General features: G+C 41.3%; 1 protein-coding gene across 1 annotated transcript in view; it reads right to left on the reverse strand.

Moving 5' to 3' along the window:
• STIP1 (stress induced phosphoprotein 1) overlaps positions 1-22,025 on the reverse strand; it is a 48,385-nt gene that overhangs the window by 21,121 nt on the left and 5,239 nt on the right. The window contains exons 2-4 of the mRNA XM_073605380.1: positions 4,154-4,363; positions 1,695-1,836; positions 1,154-1,295 (exon numbers count right to left, since the gene is read on the reverse strand). Of these exons, the coding sequence (XP_073461481.1) occupies positions 1,154-1,295; positions 1,695-1,836; positions 4,154-4,363 (494 nt within the window). The remainder of the gene's footprint in view (positions 1-1,153; positions 1,296-1,694; positions 1,837-4,153; positions 4,364-22,025) is intronic.

Below are 22,025 nucleotides of genomic sequence, written 5' to 3' on the forward strand. Positions count from 1 at the left end.
TGCTGTAAAATGCCAACAGGGTGCTGCAGCTCTCTGAAGATCCCACTGGGTGGCAGGAGCAGAACTAAACCAAAAACAGGAGGGAGAGGGAGAGAACACATTCGCAGTAGTGAGATACAGCTTTAATAGAAGAAAGAAAAAAAAAAAAAAAACTCATCAATAAAACACTCCAATACACTCACATTTGGTGCGAAATGGAAATCGCACATGAAAAGGTCTTTGGCCACTCTGAGTTGCCTCCGTAAGATCCAGATAGGATCACGATATGGCTGGCTGCCCAGTGTTCTGTGTGTCGTACTGCACACGCACCTGGTCCAGCCGGCGCTGCGCACGGACGATACAAAATTTGAACAGAAGGCAGGTGCCTTCGGATATGTATTGTCCATGCTTGGCGCCGGTTGGACCGGGCGCATGCGCAATACGATAGACACCCTGGGCTGAGCCGTGGCGGCCCATAGTTTATGCTGATAGAACTCCGGGCAGCCAGATCGGGATCCTATCTCTATCTGGATCTTATGGAGGTACCCCAGAAGAGTGGCCAAAGACCTTTCATGTGCAATTTCCATTTTGCACCAAATGTGAATATTGTGTGGAGGGTTTTGATTTTTTTCAATTAAAGCTTTATCACACTTGGGGTGATGTGCGCTCGCTCTCTTCTGTTTTTGGTTTAACCCAATTCAAAAGAAGTTCACCTTTAAAAAAAAAAAAAAAATGCATTTCTTTTTGCAGGAAAAAAAAAAAAAGCGAATTGAAAGAATTGCTTGGAGCCTGTAAAGAGCATTGCACCCACGATCTGCTGATGCAGGACTCCTGCAGGCAGACAGATACACACTGACAGGAAGAAATAATGACCCACCAGAGCACTCAACAGTGCCCTGATAGTTCATTGAGAACTAGAAGCCAACAGCTGCAAAGCCTATAGGTACTTGTAGTTTCTGATTCACAGAAATCTGGATGAAGGATGCGGCCTGGTGGGGTTCCCCGCTTGCTGTCACTAGAGGCAGCAGAGCAGGCAGAGGCTGCATGAGTGGGAAAACATTACATGTTCCCAAAGGTGGCCTTACCCTATAAACTGTAGAAATGCAAGTACAATTCCTTAGACAGACCTCTCACTCCCAATATAGGTAAAATATAGGATTAGGATTTTACTTACGTTCCAAGGTCAGATGGTTTGTTCCTTAGTTGATCTATCAATTCTTTGTAACTTGGATCACTGAGTAGGGCTCTCGTACGAGGATCTGATTCTAGCTTCTGGAATAAGTTGGGGGAGTTAAAAGGATTCATGAACTTCCTCTCTGCAGGGAGGAGGGGAAAAAAAAAAAAAAAAAAAAGAAGGAGGATTGCCATGATTGACCAATAAACCATGTTGCATCTCTCAGCAAATTGTAGAAGAACGCCATACTCACTCAAAATACAAATTTTCAGACACACAACCTTAAGCCCTGGTTTACATCAGTGAGATTTGACAGTTCAGAGTCGCATGACTAATGTCGCTGTGACTCTAAAAAAGGTTCCTGCAGTATTTGTGCGACTTGCATTGACATCTATAAATGAAGTCATACAAATGTCAGCAAGCTGCACTGAAGTAGCACGATTTCAACGCCACACTTGTGTGAACCAGGGCCAAGTCACAGATGTAGTAGTTAGTAGCGCTGTGCCAAAAAAAAAAAAAAAAAAAAATCATCAATCTGTACCTGCCAGTCTTGCTTCCATATTTTGCAGGCCTTCTTTCAATTGTGCATTTGTTGGCTCATGTCTAAGTCCCTCTTCATATGTTTTCTTTGCCTCCTCAAAGCGGTTAAGAAATTCCAGAGCTGCTGCTTTTCTCGAGTAACCCTGGAGGGAAAGTAAATAAAAAGCTTGGCACCTAGGAACATGTACATAAAGCTACAGGTAATAGACCAACAAGTATTTATTTATTTTTTTTAAAGAAAATTGAAGAGATTAAATAATCTGAGAGACACACACACTTACAAATGGGGACCTACAGGCACAGACAGGACAAGGCCATCCAGCGGCCAGAGCAGAGATGCAAAACTGCCTGATAATCAGCATGAACACTATAGTTAGCAAGTGCTTCATCACTACACGTACACTAAAGCAAGTCAAGCAAGTCACTTGCTATTGGGGCGCTTGTGCTCGAGCCCAGCTCTGTGTATCCATCGACACAGAATGGGGCTCCACTCTGCCTTGTCTCACTAGCTGCGATTACCAGCAGGAGTCAATGGCATCCACTGCTGTGTCTAAGCCAATGAGGAGGGAGAAAGCTGAGAGAGCCGCTGCTCTTGCGCATATCACTGGATCAAGATTGGACTCGGGTAAGAATTGGGGCACAGTGAGGTTTTTTTTACCTTCATGCATAGAATATATGAAAGGAAAAAAAAAAAAAACACCCCTTCAGCCTTTAGAACCATTTTAATTTAATTTTTAAATATGCATTAAAAGTGGTTCTAAAGCCTAAACATTTTTTTACCTTGACGCATTCCTTGAATTAAGGTAAAAATGATTAGGTATAAGTATCCTTTAAACTTACCTGAGCCCTCATTCGATCCAGTGATGTGCACATCTGCAGCTCCTCTCTCCCCTTCTTGTCTCGCTGGCTTTAGTAGGAAACATTGCTGTTAATCAAAGACAGTGATAAGGGAGCAGGGGCGGGGCCAAGTTCTGCCATCCACAGGTAGGAGCAGCCAGGAGTGGCCCTTTCCTCTCTCTCCTCTCACTGGCCATGGAGGCATCAGTGGGAGCCATTGGCTCCTGCCAATCACAATCGAGAAAAAAAACTACCAACACTCAGCGCTACACTTGGTATTATCAAAGAATGATCTTGGGCAAGCAAACTGAATGTTGCATGAGGGACTATATCGACATCAGATGAGAGTAGATACACCTCAAATAATTTTGATAAGCAAGGATATAAAATGACAAAGATATATGCATGTATATATTAGTCATATATAACCCCGGAGGTCTGGGCTATAATCAATTAGTGGATAGTCTTCTTGCTGACACTGGCTGGCTGTAGTTAGCCTGCCTCTTTGGACCGGAAAGCTGTAACAGAAGGGAAAGGGGAGAAAGAGGCACTAAGACGCCAATAGTGTAGCAGGATTTATTCAAATGTGCATGTTAAAATGCAATAAAATTGCACACGGAAAAGTTGCTTAAAAACAGGCAAACAAGCTCGATGTACACTCGCCAGTGCAGTGTCCACTCCCGACAGAGGCCGCCGAGATGACTGTACCGCTGTGGAAGCCAGGGATACAGGCAAACCGCCACGGGAGACTTGAAAAAGGAGCAGTCAAAGGAGCTTTCTCGAGTCTCATGGTGGTTTTCTGATGGTTTGCCCGGATCCCTGGCTTCCACAGCGTGGCTGTCCTCTCAGCGGTCTGTCGGGTGTTAGGAGCCTGTTATATGCCTGTTTTAAGCAACTTTTGAGAGTGCAATTTTAACATACACTGCTGAATACATCCTGCTACACTATTGGTGGCTTGGCACCTCTTTCTCCCCTTCATCTGTTGCGGTCAGTCACAGCCTGTGAGGAGTAGGGGGGGGGGCTAGGTCTGAGCCACATTGTACATGTCTATAGAGACACAGTGCAGCTCAGGACCAAGCCTGCATGAGTACCCCCACAGCAAGTCACTTGCTGTGGGGGCACGAGGAAGATCTAGGCAGCTTTGCGTAAAACCATTGTACAGAGCAGGCAAGAATGTTTGGCATTTAAAATAAAAATTATTTTACAATCACAAGGCAGGGACTGCATGAAAGATGATTATTAGTATGGCCCTGACATTCTGCTCCGAGGTGAATTGGAAATTTTGTGATTCCTGGCCCCAACACATATTAAATGGTCTTTCTGAATAACAATACAAAAGTACTCAAATGACATAAGTAGCATAGTAATCCATAGCAACTGTTCAGAAGCATCTCACTTGATAGGACTACAGTGATGGGGAGGAGGGAGCTGGAGAACTCTGCAGGCAGATGTGCTGGTATGCTTACATCTCAGGAGCATAGAGAACGAAACAGGATTTCTATCTTCCCTGAGAGCTGTCAGTCACTGGATATCTGCCTGTCACCACACATGAGACTGTCTCCCATGTCATTGCACATCTATAAGCTGCTAAACATATGAACTGAATGCATCACTTGTCCATACCTTGCCCCAGTCTGGCTTCAGCTCAACAGTTTTGGAGCCATCTTCCAGTGCTTTGGCATATTCTCTCTTTTTGGCATATGCTGCAGAGCGGTTGCTATAAAGCACATGGTTTTTGGGGTCTAGTTTGATGGCTTCAGTGTAGCATCGCACTGCTTCGTCCAAATCTCCAGCTGAAAGGGCCTTGTTGCCCTTTTCTTTCAACTCAGTAGCCTGAAAAACAATAAAGATGAAAGAAGTACATTTTAGATAATGTTATCCAAACAGCAATTTTACATCAACTAACACGGGACCTCAAGATTTCACAAGTCAAAGTTAATGCATGGAAATTAAGGTACAACACTTCCAGGTATTTCGTACCCCACACAGAGATCACAGTATCCCCCCAGATAATGCCTTCATTTGCTTTTCTCTCCAGAAGGATGGAGCCTTTTTTTTTTTTTTTTTTTTTTTTTTTAGCAACAATGTCTTTGACTAAAGCTGACCATAAACTCTTAAATCTATACAGCATGGATGGACCAATCTTCTGCCCTGCCGGCAGCTATCCAAACAATAGAACAGTGGCTGTATCTAATTGGATGTGGCCACTGTTGAGGTGGATGGAAAATATTCACCCTCTTTGATTTAATAAAAAGCAGTCAAGCACAAGGGTGGCAATAGTGCCACCCACAGAGTTAATTATGACTGGTTAATCAGGTACCTGCTTAAAGCTGAACTCCAACTTTCTTTTCACTAGAACTGAATGGAATGATCAGTCCCAGCATAGAACATATCTCAGTACCATGTTGACCTGTTGTCTGCAGATCCCCCGATAGTCGGGATTTAGTTGTGGCTTTGTCTCACGTGACACTCTGCATATCTGGCTGATAGACTCTGTCCCTTCCACAGCCACTTCCTGCAACAGCTAGAGTCTATAACACTCCCCTTTGTAGTCTTTTAGACTCTGCAAATGACATAACTTCCTTCACAGCTCTGATGGTGGGTGGAACTAAATACATCCCAATTAGCATTCAATCCCACCTACAGGAAGAGTCCAAACCTCCCAAGTCCCACCTCACAGATCCCAGCATTATTCAAGGCTTCAACCCCTTCATACACAGCCTGTTCTGAAAGCCAGTTCTGCTACTGGAAAGGATGGAATGGATCACAATTAGAATAAAATCCTGCCCAGTTAAATATGCCAACCTATGTGAACAGGGAGAGCCCCACCCCTCAGATCCCGCCCTCCCAGAGGTCTGCTCCCTGTGAAGTGATTCATTTACATATGAAGAAAACACCTTTATAATAACCACCCATAGTCCTTCCTCTGTAGTCTTGCAGTAAAATCGTTTTAGCCAGGCTGCAAGACAAGAATGACACAGGAGGAGGTATGAAATTTACACCTTTCACCACCCACATGAAGGCCCAGAAACACCTAAAGTAACCCTAGGACCCACCCACATCAACTCCTAGAACAGCTAAATGACTCCCATACCCAGCCCTGAAGCTACAAAGGCTCAAAGGATCATGGGACATGTAGTATCAGAACTGGTGAAGGAAGGAAACAGGAATTTAGAGAACTTTGTTAATTCAGCCAGGAGAAGGAGTGACATCACTGACACAGAAACCAGCTTTATACAGCTAAAAAGGAGGCAAGCTACACATAAACTGACAGCAGTGTTGTGATTACTTTACACGTACAACGCATCTGTTTTTGGGGAGGAAAAGCTAAAGTTCTTATTTAAATTCACATAGTGTAGAGCCAGCGTAAAGCCCAACTCGGGGAGTTGAAAATTCCTCCTTGTATTGGGTCTGCACAGCAAGAGTTAAAGCGGGTTTCCACCCAAATTTTGAACAATATCTGTATGTATTCTCTTCCTTGCCTAGATGCTGACATGCCGTTTAAAAAATTTTAAATCGCTGTAATTACCTTTTATTTTTCTGTTCTTCTTTGCACTTCCTGGTTCTCCTCCCGTGGGAGTAGGCGTGTTTCTAGCCTCTCCTAGACTCCGCACAGACTCCTGGGAGCTAGTCTCAGGCTTCCCAGGATGCCACTGAGCATGTGCGGGAACGAGCAGTGAATGCTGGGAGCACAGCATTCACCACATCCAGGAAATAAATGCTTGTGGGCGTCAAATGCCCACAATGAAGATGGAAACCGCCTGCAGTGAATAATATAAGTTATTCTTTCCGACGAAATCTGACACAGGCGGACATATTACACACAATATGTGAGTATGTAATGCTGAGAAGAAAAGTTTGTGAACAAAAAAAAAAAAAAAAAAAAGATAGATAGGTGGACCCCCGCTTTAACTGCTCATTTAGATCTAGGAGGAAAGAAGGAGGGGAGAAGAGGATTTACTCATCTGATCCTTCCCACTGTTAGACCCCTCTCTACAGCATCTTTTCCCCATACACCAGCGGTCTAGGGTCCTGATGTCATCAAGACCAACACAGGGTCCAAAGCCCTATACTGGACATGATGACGCAGAGGGACAGTCCACCTTTGGTGCATGGGGAATGCTGTCTGAAAGCCTTCATTCTGCCCTAGACATAACCAGCAGTTAGCCCCACTGCAAAAAGAAATTTGCAGATTTTCCAGCGTTGGGCTTTAGGATGCTAGCTCAGAGATGACACAATGTAAATGCTGGTGCCTGTGCAATTTTGTAGCAGGCTGTTCACATTATTACATTCACTTGACTTGAGCTCAAGAACTGTTTTTTTTTTTTTTTAAAGGGTGCAGCACATCTGATCTAACAAATCTTTATTGTTGCAGAGTATAGAGATCTATGAAGAATGTATTAATACAGACTTGTGAAGTAACTGAAAGTTCCAACACTAACTTTGTAGCAAGGTGAGTGGCTGCAGAAAGAGGCAGATCTGTGTCAGATCTTTGTGAACCATGCCAAAAAACTATGCAGACACCAGGATTTACATGATTGGGTCATCTTGGAGGCACCGGAAGGAAGGAAGTTGTCAGGGGCAAACTGATCTGCCACTGTTGTTGCCTTCCGGAAACCTCCCCTGAAAAATACAATGCAGCCATAAATAGAGAGTGTATGCTTTCAGATAAAAGTACCTACAGGTGATCAGTATCACGGATATGCAACAAAGGATGAAAAAAAAAAAAATAGATACGATACCCAGTTTTCTTCAAGAACTTGAGGGCCACAGGTCTCTAATGTCCTGTATACACACACACACACAAATATTACAACCCTTCTCTCCCTATGTTTGGAAACCTTTACCCAACTCCCTGCATTCTTCTAGAACACGGCCATATAGTGCCACCCCCTTTATGACTCACTCCAGGCAGTGTGGGCTGAATCCAGAAAAATCAGTTTCCACAATTTTCTTTCCTGACGTCAACTGTACAAACACTTATCTGCAGGGCAATTACAGAAAGGACAGACAGCACTATAATTTTTAAGTGTCAGAAGCTAGCACAAAGTACATCTTAAAAAATAAGCATCCTCATGGATCGAATGCAAGCAACTGCTATTTACAAAAGGATAAAGGATTTCTTTTTTTTTTAGAAAAAATTAAGGGGGAGACCTACGAGGACATATCAAATACTGAATCCAGAATCACTTTTTTGTGTTTGAACTAAGTGGGTTTTCTGTGCAGATCCAGTGCATAAGACCGCTTAATATTTTCAAAAGCTGAACCCCAGAAATTAAACTACTACTCAAGGGTTCAATGCTTGTTGAGTCTGCATGCATAAGCTGTACTACTTACTGCTTTAAGCTGGCCAGAGATGGTGCGATTTTCTTCTCTGCAACCACGGGGGGGTGGCAGTCCTTCAGTGTCATTATGCAGGCAAGGATATTACCTTTGCATTGTACATGGATGAAAAGAGTATGCAACCATGGCTGTGAGGACCTTAGAGAAACTGTAACACTGAAAGTGCTTATTTAAGGTAAAAAAAGTTTTTATCTTAATGCGCTCTGCGTTAAGGCAGAAGAAATCAGCTTTCAAAAGCTGAACCTCCCCACACACACTGCCTGGTTCAGACCCCGCATGACTGCCCCCATAGCACAGACAGCATCCACACTCAGAAGGGACCAGAGGCCACACATATAGTGTAAAACTGCCAAATGATTTAATAATAAATATATAAAAATACAATGCAGCCATAACTAGCATGCATGCATTCAGATAAAAATAGCTGCAGGAGACCCCAGCTACTCTATCTTTATAGAACATTGCTAATTCCAATCCCGAATTCCTTATTTAAGTCACTACAATCAATATTAAATAAATAACTTTGGCAGGGGAAAAGAGCTAGGTGTGCCTTTAGCAGGCTGATCAAACACAGACAAGCAGGGGGTATAGGCCATGTACATCTGCAAGATTACTACTTCGCTACAATCTTAGCGCAACTTCAACACTGGCTACTAAAAGACTCCAATACATAATGGAAGGAAATAGAACAATCTTAAATCTTTAGAGGGATTTCACTCAATAAAAACCTAGCACCTCCCCCGTTTTAGCATCGGTAAGAGCGTGGACTCACCTCCGCAGCTTTTAAAATTGGAGTGGCAAGGTGGCCCCTTTAAAATTTCCCATCTCCGCAATATCCCAAATAATACCAAACATTAATGTATCTAGCTGGATAGCAAAAGGGATAATTAATTAATGACGTTATGGAAGGCTCCTCACTGAAATCGTTCACAACACTTCATCAGGCATTCTGACTTCCCCACACAAATAGCTCACTTAGTAACTTAGTAAAGAAGCACCCTAACTTAGTTACAAAGTTACCTGAAAAAATAACCCAAGTCTATCAAACAACCCCGAGTAAACACAAAGGGATATCACATATATTCAGGCCTACAAGAAAACAACATCTGTGTGAAATCTACATCTATGTTGGCATGGGAACAGAGTACACTATGCCTTGTATATACCTCCACAAAAAGCATCAAACTTATGGGAAATAAAAAAAAAAAAAAAATGGTACCTGACACCACACTGCATAGCTAAAATTTACTGGGATACTACCTCATGCTGTTGGAGAAACAGGTACTTTAATTCACATCCTATGGCACTGCCCCAAGATAAGATCACTGTGGTTTCAGGTTGAAGGAATGATAGCAGGTATCACAGGCACACACCAACCTTTATCTCCAGGAATGGTGATACTATCCCTAGACATCCATTCCATACCTCCACCCTATAGAACTGTAGTATCACATGTTTTATTGGCCACCAGGTTGACTATACTCCAATACTGGAGGGAAATAGCGGTCTCTCCGGCCCCGGAAGTAGTACAAACTATCCACACCCGTGGCGCCTATGAGGTTTTACACTCATTATCCACAGAGAACTATTAAATAGTTCAAACAATGGACCCCTTGGAGAGACTGGTATAATCGTAGAACACAAGATAGGTGGAGGGTGGAAAGTAATTGGTAGAGTTCGCAAACGGAATGAATGGACGTTGCTGTGACTGTTTACGTTTTAAATTTTTTTCTTTTCATGGTTGTTTGTTTTCTGTTTTATATTATATACTATCAGTTGCTTACCAAATTGGGTAACAGTGGTCCTTCGAATCAAGATATCAGCTAGGATGATAGATAATTAAATAGGAAGTAAACAGGAATGGAAATAGAAGACAAAAGACACACCATACTATTCCACTACAGGAAAATATGGAACTTAGCGACCTCTAGACTTGACATCTCACAGCTCAACGACTTTACGCCATTATGGCATAACAAAAACCTTCAAGAGTTTAATAAAATACAGGACACATCTATATGGTCCACACGAGGAATATTTTATCTACATCATATATTAAAAGATGGACAACTTAAAACCTTTGACTTACTCAAAGAAGAATTCACAATACAGGACCAGATGTTCTATAGATTCTTACAAATCCGTCACGCAACGCAATCACAATTCCTAGACTCCTGTCCTAGTCCTACACCTAATGTACTCATTGCCATAATTAAGGGCACAGACTCTCAAAAATTGATTTCTGCATTTTATAACTTGCTCTTAACCCCTGTAGCTGCTAAAATAGCATATGGCCTTAAACCACGATGGGAGAGAGAGGTGGGACCAGTGGAGGACGTGGAGTGGGGGGAAGCATTGGAAGCCTGTACAACTGTATCCCCTAAACTCTCAGATCGTTTGACGCAGCTCTACATTCTCCATAGAGCATACCTTACACCCCTCAGAGTGGCGAGATACAAGCGCACACAAAACACCATATGTCAGATGTGTGGGAGAGAGACAGGTACCTTTTTTCATCTTATATGGGCATGCCCTAAGATAAAAGGCTTTTGGGAACAAATTGTAGCATTTTTACATGACATGATGGGCTCACCTCTAGCCCTAGACCCCAAACAGTGTCTCTGGGGTATAGTCCCAGATACAACCGATAAATACACTAAAACCTTTTTACACGAAACACTCTTTGCAGCAAGAAAGGTTATAGCCAAAAAATGGATGAGACAAGAGACCCCCAAAATAGTGGAATGGAAGGTGGAGATAAATAATACCCTACCATACAAGAAATGTATATATATTAATAGAGGTTGTCCAGCAAAGTACAACAAGATCTGGGATAGATGGCTCCAGGAATCTTCTACCTGTGTCTAGTATAATTATATGACCATAAAGAGATAAAATAGATATAAGTATGGATGGACAGAATTAACAACCAAATATGTACACCCTGAATGACAAGATAAGCTAAATATGCTTGAATTTAATGGTACATGTTTTTTTTTTATTTCAATGATAATAATTGTAATACTGTTATAATGTAAACATGACATTGTAACCGTTTACTTTCTTTCTGTATGCACTAAATATTCAATAAAACCTTGTTTGATAAAAAAAAAAAAAAATAAATAAAAAAAATAAAAAAATTTAGGAAGTAAACCCCGATGGGTTTACTTCCTCTTTGTTTCCCTGCAAAGGTAAAGCATAATGGGCCACTATGCATCGCAGAGTAGCCCTTTATGTGTCACTTACCTGACGCAGGAGCCAGCGATGTCACCGCTGTTCCCTCTGCTACGGAGCATCCATTTTCTTTCCGGGTATCGTGGCTCCGGCTCTGTGATTGGCTGGAGCCGCGATGACGTCACTCCCACGCATGCACACGGGAGCCGCCACTAATGGCACAGCATATCGCTGTTAGCAGCGGCATGCTCAGTGCGGAGCGGTGCCTGTCTTATTGCAAATATCTCCTAAACCGTGTAGGTTAAAGAGATATTTCTTGGAGATTAAGGCTTACCTGTAGGTCAAAGTGGTCTGTATAGGAGATATCAATCACAACAAAGTGGTCAGGTTTGCAAGATAACTAAAATATATATCACAGGTGATATCATTTGCTGCTCAGTGATTGCCGTATTCTAGTCTGCATCTCCCCAAGGTAATACATAAAACCTGGCCTGTTAGTGGGTCCTGAGGACAGGGTTGATGACCATTGATTTAGAGTGATTGCAGGTGGATGTCCACAGAACTCATGTGATAAACACACAACCTCATTATTACCTCCAAAGTATAAAGCGGTAATGTTGATACTACTATGAGAACGAATGCCAATTACTCAGCGTATACATCGAGTATAAGCGACTGAAGAATGTTGACAACTACAGACACATTGCTATTTACTGTATGTTTTTTTTTGTTTTTTTTTTTTTTTGTTTTTATTTCATTGTCTTGACAAGTAAACCTAATAAAAATTATTGAAATTAAAAAATAGCCGCAGGAGATCATTGTAGCACTGATCTGAAGGAAAGAAAGGAAAGAAAGGAAGGAAAAAGAAAGGAAGGAAAAAGAAAGGAAGGAAAAAGAAAGGAAGGAAAAAGAAAGGAAAAAGGAAGGAAAAAGGAAGGAAAAAGGAAGGAAAAAGGAAGGAAAAAGGAAGGAAAAAGGAAGGCAATTTAACAGTGAAAAAATAAAAATAAAATAAAAATATGATACCCAGTTTTCTTCAAGAACTGCAGGGCTGCAGGTCTCTAATGTCCTGTATACACACACACTATATATTACAACCCTTCTCTCCCTATGTTTGGAAATTTTATATATAAAAATCATAACATCTTAGAGGTAAAAGCAATCACAGCATGTAAGTAGTAGTGGCTCTCCAGCATCCACCCGGTGGGCGCGATGACGTCGCAGGTCTAGCTCTACCGAACATGTTTCGACATCAAAAGCATCATCAAGGGAACAGGAGCACCTCTGTTCCCCTCTACAAGTGTGGATGCTGTCTGGTCTAACCTTGGAGGCATTGAAGTCTGAATCTGGCAAATTGCTTTAACCATGGATGGATGGATGGATGGATGGATGCCTAGGGGCTTGCTAATGAACATACATGTTTATTCGATCTCGGTTATGGGGATCCTGTTCATTTGGTCGGCCTTACGAGAGATCTACATGGAATTGGTGGATGGTCGAGTGTCCCACTCCATTTTTGAACTTTTTCCCATTACAGAAGTCTGAACACATTTTTATACAACTTTGTTTTTGTAGATTTTATTTATGTTGATGCACACCTATTATATGTATATACAGCAGGGTGGATTTGATTCAAAATTAAGTCGATTTGAATCACTAGTAAAAGGCTTGATTTAAAGCAACTCGAATTAAATCATAATATTTAAAGAGCAACTGTCAGCTCTGTCCCGCAGCAGCTCCTCCTCTGACTCGCTGTTGACTCACCAACAGTCCCATTCAATTTAATGGGATGGCTGGTGATGTGGCAGTGACACAACAAGGTGAGGGACGTGGCTAGGGCTGAAACAACTAATCGATTAATCGACAACTAATCGATTATGAAATTAATCGATTACTATTTTCATAATTGATTAATCGGCCAGTAATATAATGGGGTAAAAAAAAAAAAAAAAAAAAAAAAAAACTAAAATGAGCCCTTTATAGTACAAAAAGAGCAAATAATCGCTACTGTAGAGGTTACTTTCACAGTTCTACGGCAAAAAATTAACCCCTTACAGTAGTGATTATCTGCTTTTTTTTTGTACTATAAAAAGGGCTCATTTTAGTTTTTTTAACCCCATTATGTTACAAAATGTCTTAGACCTGGTTCACATCTATGTGTTTTTTGGTGCTTTTTTTGCAGAAGCGCACTGCAGTTCATTAACATGGTTTCCCATTGGACACGTTCACCTCTTTGCTTTTTACAGCCGCTGCGTATTTGGAAAGGGTCAGGGACTTTCTTTAATGCAAAAACGGGGCTTTTTTGGTTCAATATACTTCAATACAGAAGCTGCAGAAAAGCATTTAATGTGTTTTTGCAGCAATTTGTGTTTTTTAATCTGCCCAACAACAAATTGGCCAAAACAAAAGCAAATTGCCGCAAAATCACGTGCGCAAAAATCAAAATGCACAGCAAAAAGCACTGCAGAAACAGATCAAAAAGCAAACTGCCTAGGTGTATACTGAGCCTTATTCTGGCCACACGGATCAATTTTTAGATGAGAATATTCAGACAAAAAAATCTTTGTACATTCGCTGAATGAAAGAATGTTGTTTGAAATTTTCACTTGTTTTTAACATTCTGTTCTTAAAATGAATGTAATTTCTGAACGAAAACTACATACACTGTCTGAAAATTCCTTTGACCAAGAAATTTTCTATTTCCAAATTTTCCCGTCACTGTGGTTGAAAATGAACGTCAACTTGACCCCACTAATGATTAGAAAATCAAACGAACATTCTTAAAATGAAATTTTTTTTTTGAAGGAAGACATTCGATCTCTGAGTCTGAAAATATTTATCAGATTCACCCTTTAATAGTATGTACAGTATATCTCTTCTCTAACAGTTTATACAGTATATCTCCTCTAATAGTATATCTCTTCTGTCTGTTATTCTCAGAGTGAGATTAGATATTTTGCTCCCTAACCATATAGTTTGTTATTTATATTTACCGCTGCATAGAGATGTTTAGAATATTAAGAATAAATTGCCTTTTTTAAAAACTTTACATATTAACTAAATTATACGCCACACTTTTTTTTTTTAAGGTTATTAACTGATTAATCGATTAATCGAAACAATAAATCGGCCAACTAATCGATTATGAAAATATTCGTTAGTTGCAGCCCTGGACGTGGCGACAGCTGGTGAGTAGATACCCCCTAAAAGTGCTGCCATGATGAATCTGAAATGACAGGTGCTCTTTAAATGTAAGGACTCATTCTCGCTGGTAGTTAGAATCTTTAAATATTTGCAAACAAAATAAAGATTTCCTATTTAGAATAATAAACTGTCAGGTTAGTAAATATTCCCAAACTGAGTCTCTTATGGCTTGCTACTATTTTGCTCCTCAAGGTATGTACAGAAAGATCACAAGGTTTATATGTGGCTTAGAAGGTTTCACTTTCTTACTGCTTGCCCTTCTTCCTCACTTAGAGCCTGGTACAGATGAAGTTCTCTTCAAACAATCATAGTTTGTAGTGTACATATTTGCAAAACAATGGTATAAAAGGAATATTCATGAACTTTGTTGTTTTATCTCATGGTTACTGTGAAATTATGTGAGTGCATGTTATCTCAGCTTGCATTCATTGAATGCGTTTACCGAAAATGTAAATATTGCAGAATATACAGACTCATGCTACATAACTAAGCTCCATTTCATGCTGAATAAACTAAATAATTAATGTATCTTAAATAGAAAACTAATCTTTAGTTAGATTTTTAGTCCAAAAGCATTTTTTATTAAAATAAATCTGAAAAAAAAAAAAAAAAAAAAGGATTTTTATCCACCCTGATATACAGGTAATTTAGATCGAACATCCAGTATTGTGATGTTTAGTAGGTGCAGCTCTGTACACATTTTTACACTAAGCACAAAATATTTTCTTTATTCCCCCATAGCACACAGCTTGTTATGGGGTCACTCAGAAAAGGGAGGTGACAAGATCACCAGCAAGGGACCCCAGAAGAAGAAGAGGTTTGGGGCTGCTCTGCGCAATACCACTGTACAATAACACATTAATATGACAGGCCACACTACAAGGGTAGATTTTGTCCAATTCTCAGCTTTAACAACATGCCAAGTGTAGATTTGCAGAGGTTAATTTAGACTTAGTGGGGTAGGATCAATTTATGCTTTTAAGCCAATTAAGACCTGGAAGAAGTTTAGAGTCAGGATAGAATTAGTGTGCATACCACGGAGAAGCACCTCATGCGTTGCTGGAATATGTGAATGGTCCCCAATGCACTTTAACTACCTCCCACCCGCTGTATAGACAAATGACAGCGGGATGCGTCGTTGTTCTGGGATGACGTCATGTGACATCCCCCCAGTCTCTGCACGCAGCAATCGTGGGCGCGTTGTGTCCCTGGGACATGGCGTGACCCCGATCTCGGTAAAGAATCAATGACCTGGCTCTTTACCCCATGTGATCAGCTGTGTTCAATCACAGCTGACCACATGTAAACAAGGAAATGCCGGTGATCAGCTCTCCTCACCTAACACTGGCAGTGTGAGGCAGAAAATGCACAATATTTTGCCACATTTTTACCACGATTCTACTATGCTTATGGTGCATTTTTCATAGGTCAGGTGATTGAAAAAAAAAAAAAAAAATAACAGGTGCGTTATTGATGCAATTCAACAGGGAGGTCTGTTTTTTTTTTTAAAGCGGAGGTTCACACAAAACTGGAACCTCCGCTTTTCAGAAGACAGGTATTTGCACCCACTTCCAGCATAGCCTCCCACGGGAGTCTATGCCTCCTCCCGTCCCCCCACGCTGTCTGCTGGGACGGACACACACACACACACACACACACACACACACACGAGTCCCAGAGACAGCGGGGACCAGTTAGGAAGCGCAGCGCGACTCGCGCATGCGCAGTAGGGAACCGGGAAGTGAAGCCGCAGCGTTTCACTTCCTGATTCCCTTACAGAGAATGGCGGCGGCAGCACCCAAGGACCGAGGGACGAATCGGTCTCGGGTGCCGACATCGCTGGACCCTGGGACAGGTAAGTGTCCTTATTTTAAAAGTCAGCAGCTGCAGTATTTGTAGCTGCTGACTTTTAATTTTTTTTTTTTTCGCGGGACTCCCTTTTTAACTGACCAAAAATGCAGCAAGATTTTTAACACCACAATGGATCAGTGTAAAGACATACATAGAATTTAGAGGGAAGCATTTTTCTTGAGCTTTTCTTGCACTAAAAAGGTGCTAATAATGGCCGACAAATTCATATTAATTCAAATTCATGATATTAAAAAGTCGACCATATATTTGTGTCATTTTCGGTTTTTCCTCTATTAAAAGAAAAAAAATAATAATATATGTTCACGTCCTGGTCACAATCAGGGGGAATTAACAAAGAGTGGTGCAGGCTTTATAAAGCAGATTACATTTGCAAAATACCTTTGTAATGCTTTGTACCAGAATAACACTTTCAGGACTCACACTATGAGGTGCATCTGAGCGCGCATACTTTTTTTGCACGTTGCATTTAAAGCACCCAATTCAATTTCAAGAGGCAATCCCATGTGCATGAAACATGCAAAAAAAGATGCAGGCACCATTTTCTAAAATTGCAGATGTAAACGCCTGAAGAAAAATATATACTTCATCTCACAAGAGTGAGTACACCCCTCACATTTTTGTAAATATATTTTATTATATCTTTTCATGTGACAACACTGAGAGCCGGTTCACACTAGAAGCGGCACGACTTGCAGGTCGCCTCACCGAGGCGACCTGCACACGACTGCCACGGTGACTTGCAAGACGACTTCTGTATAGAAGTCTATGCAAGTCGCCCCCAAAGTAGTACAGGAACCTTTCTTCTAAGTCGGAGCGACTTGCGTCACTCCGATTAGAACGGTTCCATTGTACAGAACGGGAGGCGACTTTTCAGGCAGCTAGGTCGCCTGACAAGTCGCCCCCGTGTGAACCGGCTCTAAAGAAATGACACTGCTACAATGTAAACTAGCGAGTGTACAGCTTGTATAACAATGTAAATTTGCTGTCCCCTCAATATAACTTAACACACAGCCATTAATGTCTAAACCACTGGCAAAAGTGAGTACACCCTTAAGTGAAAATGTCCAAATTGGGCCCAATTAGCCATTTTCCCTCCCCGGTGTCATGTGTTACAAGGTCTCAGGCGTGTTTAAATTTGGTGTTTAAAAAAACCCAAGGGTTAACGCTGAGCTCAAACTAAATATAGAGTGAAATAATATTGAAAAATAAATGAAGCAGCCAGCACCAAAAAGTCTAATACAAAAACTCCAGTACAAATGTAAAAAAAGATGCGGCGCTAAAATCATAAAGAAATTAACAAAAGTGAAATCAAGTCAAAGCAAGTTAATGGTGAAAAAACTCTCAAAGAAAACTAAGGCGAATACCTCACAAAAATTAATAATAAAATCAAACTAGAAAAAGTAAAGGAAATTAAAAGATATTTAAAATGTCCCATCCTGTGCAAAAAACAAAAAATCCATATAAAAAAAGTCAGTAGAAGGGGTGAAGAACCTATAACGGCATCTGTAAAGGAAGCTAAGTCCGTGGCATATACCAAAACGTATTTCTCGACATGTTTCGCTAAAGTATACAGCTTCTTCAGGAGATTCGTAATGGTCCGTGTACAGCGTATTCACTTTAGGCTGCAGAGGTTAGTGTGGGGTGCCGCATCTTTTTCACATGTGCTTAAATTTGGTGTTATCGTTCTCACTCTCTCATACTGGTCACTGGAAGTTCAACATGGCACCTCATGGCAAAGAACTCTGAGGGTCTGAAAAAAAATAATTGTTGCTCTACATAAAGATGGCCTAGGCTATAAGAACATTGCCAAGACCCTGAAATTGAGATGCAGCACAGTGGCCAAGACCATACAGCGGTTTAACAGGACATGTTTCCACTCAGAACAGGCCTCACCATGGTCAACCAAAGAAGTTGAGTGCACGTGCTCAGCGACATATCCAGAGGTTGTCTTTAGGAAAAGACAACCTCTGGATAAGCAAGTCCAGTTTTTCCACAACTGGACAGGTTATTACCCCTGCAGAAAGTGTCTGTTCTGCCATCACAACTCCTGTGGTCGTAGAGCAACCAAAGGAATTTAGCTCTAAGGTAACTGGTCGATCTTATACCATCAATCATTTTTGTACTTGTACCACATGGGTTATGGCACATTTACCGACTTGCCCTTGCAGGAAGCAATATGTCGATAGAACTATACGAACATTTACGGCTAGAGTTACTGAACATATCAATCTAATAAAACTTGGTAGTACTAAACATACAGTTCCTCGCCACTACCGACAAAATAATGCATGTGACCCTACAGGGACTCAATTTCTTATTATTGACAGATACATTGCCCCATGGAGGGGTGGAGCTAGGACGAGAGGGGTATCCAGATTAGAAACCTTCTGCATCTATGAATTACAGACCCACCATCCACAGGGAATGAACGTAGAGTGGGACATTAACTCTTTTTTAAATAAAGCCTAATTGCCTACTTTTGCTCAGAGAACACCTGGAAACCCCCCCCCCCCCCTTTTAAAAAAAAATTTTCAACATATAAATTTATTTTATTATTTGTGTATTTGGGCTATTTCTAACCCACTCTCTATTGTTGTCAACAATGTTAGTTTTAAGTTTTTCATTTAACTCTTGGAGTAGGGTCTTTTTTGTTTATATTTGGTTTATATTTAGTTATCGGTATTTATTTGATTTAATTTCTGACCGCTGACCTCAGACCTTGCTGCAGCCGCTGTTGGACTTATATCCAATAGAACACCTTGATCCTTTAAGTTGGCTTTAGTATCAATAACTTAATCATGTGCACCTTCTTCATTCTGTGGGGCGGGTGGACATTTTTTCTGTTATTGTGATTTACTCTCTGCTGATTGGCTTGGGATGGCATGTGATCGCCCCTTCTGTGTACACGGCGAGGCTTGATTACTTTGCTACCATGTTTATCTCACCAAGTCACACGGAGGTTACTATACCAAGCCTCGTTTTCATGACGAGGCTTGGTTTCCCATATTAAAAACGGACACCATCTAACCAAGCCTCGTTTTCATAGCGAGGCTTGTCTAGCCTATTTGACAGCCATTACACATAGTCTTAACTCCAAACCTCGTTTTCATAATGAGGCTTGGTCATATTGTATGACAGACATCACCAAGCCTCGTTTTCATTACAAGGAAGTGTTGGTTCGACATAAGGACATTTTGTAATTGCAGGGCTTTATGCGCCTTTTATTATATGTCATGTACATCATATACTATGGAGAAACGCACATAACGTTGACCTGAAATATCTAGGTATCGATTTCCTTCCGGGATTGCGATACAGGAACCGGAAGTGATGTCATGTGGAGCCATTTCCGGTGTTTAGCAGGTTCTAGGGTCATTTTCACTTTATAAGAGATGCTGTTGCAGGGGGTCCACACCCCAGATGACGACCGTGGAGTCGAGACGCGTCGGGGGGACCTGTTTGCATCGCTCTTTGTTATATACTTGCTTTTTTCTACTCTTCCAAATGTGAGTGTTTTATTCTATTTATAATAAATTGGCTTTTTTATAAAAGGTATCACGCTATGTTAGCCTATCTTTTCATTGCATGATATATCCCTCCTTGCTTTTACCTTCCACCCTCCTCACGATGATTGGAGCCTTTAAGTCACTATTCAGTGACAGTCCAATGTCGATGGATTCAGATCTAGGACCAGTTGTTTCCAACAAATGCGTTCAACCTAATAAGCTCTGCAGACTTGGATGGTGTAAGCCCTGCCAAGTCAATAAGATCTGGTAAGCCTCCCCCTGTTTACGATGGTGGTACTTCTGTTTTTCCCTTCACAGTTCATACCGGTGATTGGAATCCCCCATATGTCTAACGGGACAGCACATCTAATTGGATTTCTTTGGACTCTATAATTCACCATTTTCGTTTTTTGGACTTTGTTTATTGTGCAGTTATTATAGCACATTTTTCAGAAATTACTCTAATTTTTTCTGAGTTTGGACTCACATTCATTATGTGTTAATCCTTATTTGAGGTGCTTCTGTTCAATATTAACACCCTAATTTCTATCTCTCACCTTATTTAGGGTACAGTCACCATAGTAGCACATTTTTCACCATACCAGCATTTTTTTCAGAAATTTCACTTTTTCTTTGTTTGATTCACATTTTCACCACATATGAATCTCTGTTTATTTGATATATTTATGTTTAAGTCACATTTATATCATTTATTTATGCAAATTTGCTTTTTGCAACCTTAGCGCTGCACTTATTTATTCACAGTTTTTGCTTTTTGTTTACAAGCTGTGCTGGCTGCTAGGTTGCAGGTTCACAGCGCAGTATTCCTTTCACTTTATTTTTCACATATATGCAAATTGGATGCAATTTAAACTGCATCCAGGTCACATGACACGTGAACCGGTAGTCTTCTCACATATCTGCAGGCTGGCCATTGTCTGTTTTTAAAAAGAATCTTGTACCCTTTCGTCCTGTTCAGGTTTGATTGAAAGTGAAAATTTGCATCTAAACCGGTGAACAAACCTGCACCGGACTCTACACACGAGGGGAAACCACGGCTGGATATATGTGAACCGTGCCTTAAATGGATATTAACCACTTGCCGTCTGCCATATAGCAAAATAACAGTGGCAAAGTGGTTTCAATACCCTGACTGGGCGTCATAAGATGTCCTCCGGATGTTAAGCTGCTGCTCGCCCCCAAGGGCGTGCATCGCATCGACCGTTGTTGCAGTGTATCAGTCTGACACACCGCAACTACGATCTTGGTAAAGAGTCTGATGGAGACTCTTTACCACGTCATCAGCCATGTCCAATCACAGCTGATCACGATGTAATCAGGGAGAGCCGGTGATCGGCTTTTCCTCACTCACGTCTGTCAGATGCGAATAGAGGGGAGCCAATCGGCTGCTCTTCTGACAGGAGGGATTTGTGCTGATCCATTATCAGCACAGCCCCCCCCCCCCCCCCCCCAAAGGATGCCCACACTGGACCACCAGTGATATCACCACAAGGGATGCCAATCAGTGCCCACAAGGGATGCCAATCAGTGCCCACAAGGGATGCCAATCAGTGCCCACAAGGGATGCCAATCAGTGCCCACAAGGGATGCCAATCAGTGCCCACAATGGGCATAACTGATTGGCAGGCATTACTGTTTGGCACTGATTGGCATCCATTAGTACCATACATAAAAGTACATCAGTGCCCATCAGTGAAGGAGAAAACTTATTTACAAAGTTTTGGAACTGAAACAAACAAAAAAAAATACCACCAAAAGAAAGCTCTAATTGTGGGAACAAAATGATAAAAAGTTAGTTTGGGTACAGTGTAGCATGACCGCGCAATTGTCATTCAAAGTGCGACAGCGCTGAAAGCTGAAAACTGGTCTGGGCAGGAAGGTGTATAAGTGCCTGGTATTGAAGTGGTTAAAATGGATTTAAACAGAACAGAACTAAAGGGAAGTGAAATGTGAAACGGACGTAGATTGATGTAAACCGAACTGAAGACGGGTATATTTAAAAAAAAAAAAAAAAAAATAGGATGGATGTTAAAAGTGGCAAACCTTCCTTTTACAATCAAAAATAAAAACAAACATGCCTATACTTATCTGCTCTCTGCAATGGTTTTGCACAGAGCAGCCTCGATCCTCCTCTTCTGGGGTCCCCCGCTGCTGCTCCAGTCCCCTCTTCATCAAGTGGCTTACTGTGGGGGCACCTGTGTGGGCTCACTCCCGAGTCTCTCTGCTGCGTCACAGGATTTGATTGGCTCCTGCTGCTATCTATCCAATGAGGAGAGAGACAGCAGCTGTAGCCACTGCACATCGCTGGATCAGACTCAGGTGAGAAAAAGGGGGGGGTCTGGGGGAATCCTCTGGCACAGAAGGTTTTTCACCTT

This window comes from Aquarana catesbeiana, linkage group LG11, assembly GCF_042186555.1.
Source record: "Aquarana catesbeiana isolate 2022-GZ linkage group LG11, ASM4218655v1, whole genome shotgun sequence".
Taxonomy (NCBI): Eukaryota; Metazoa; Chordata; class Amphibia; order Anura; family Ranidae; genus Aquarana; species Aquarana catesbeiana.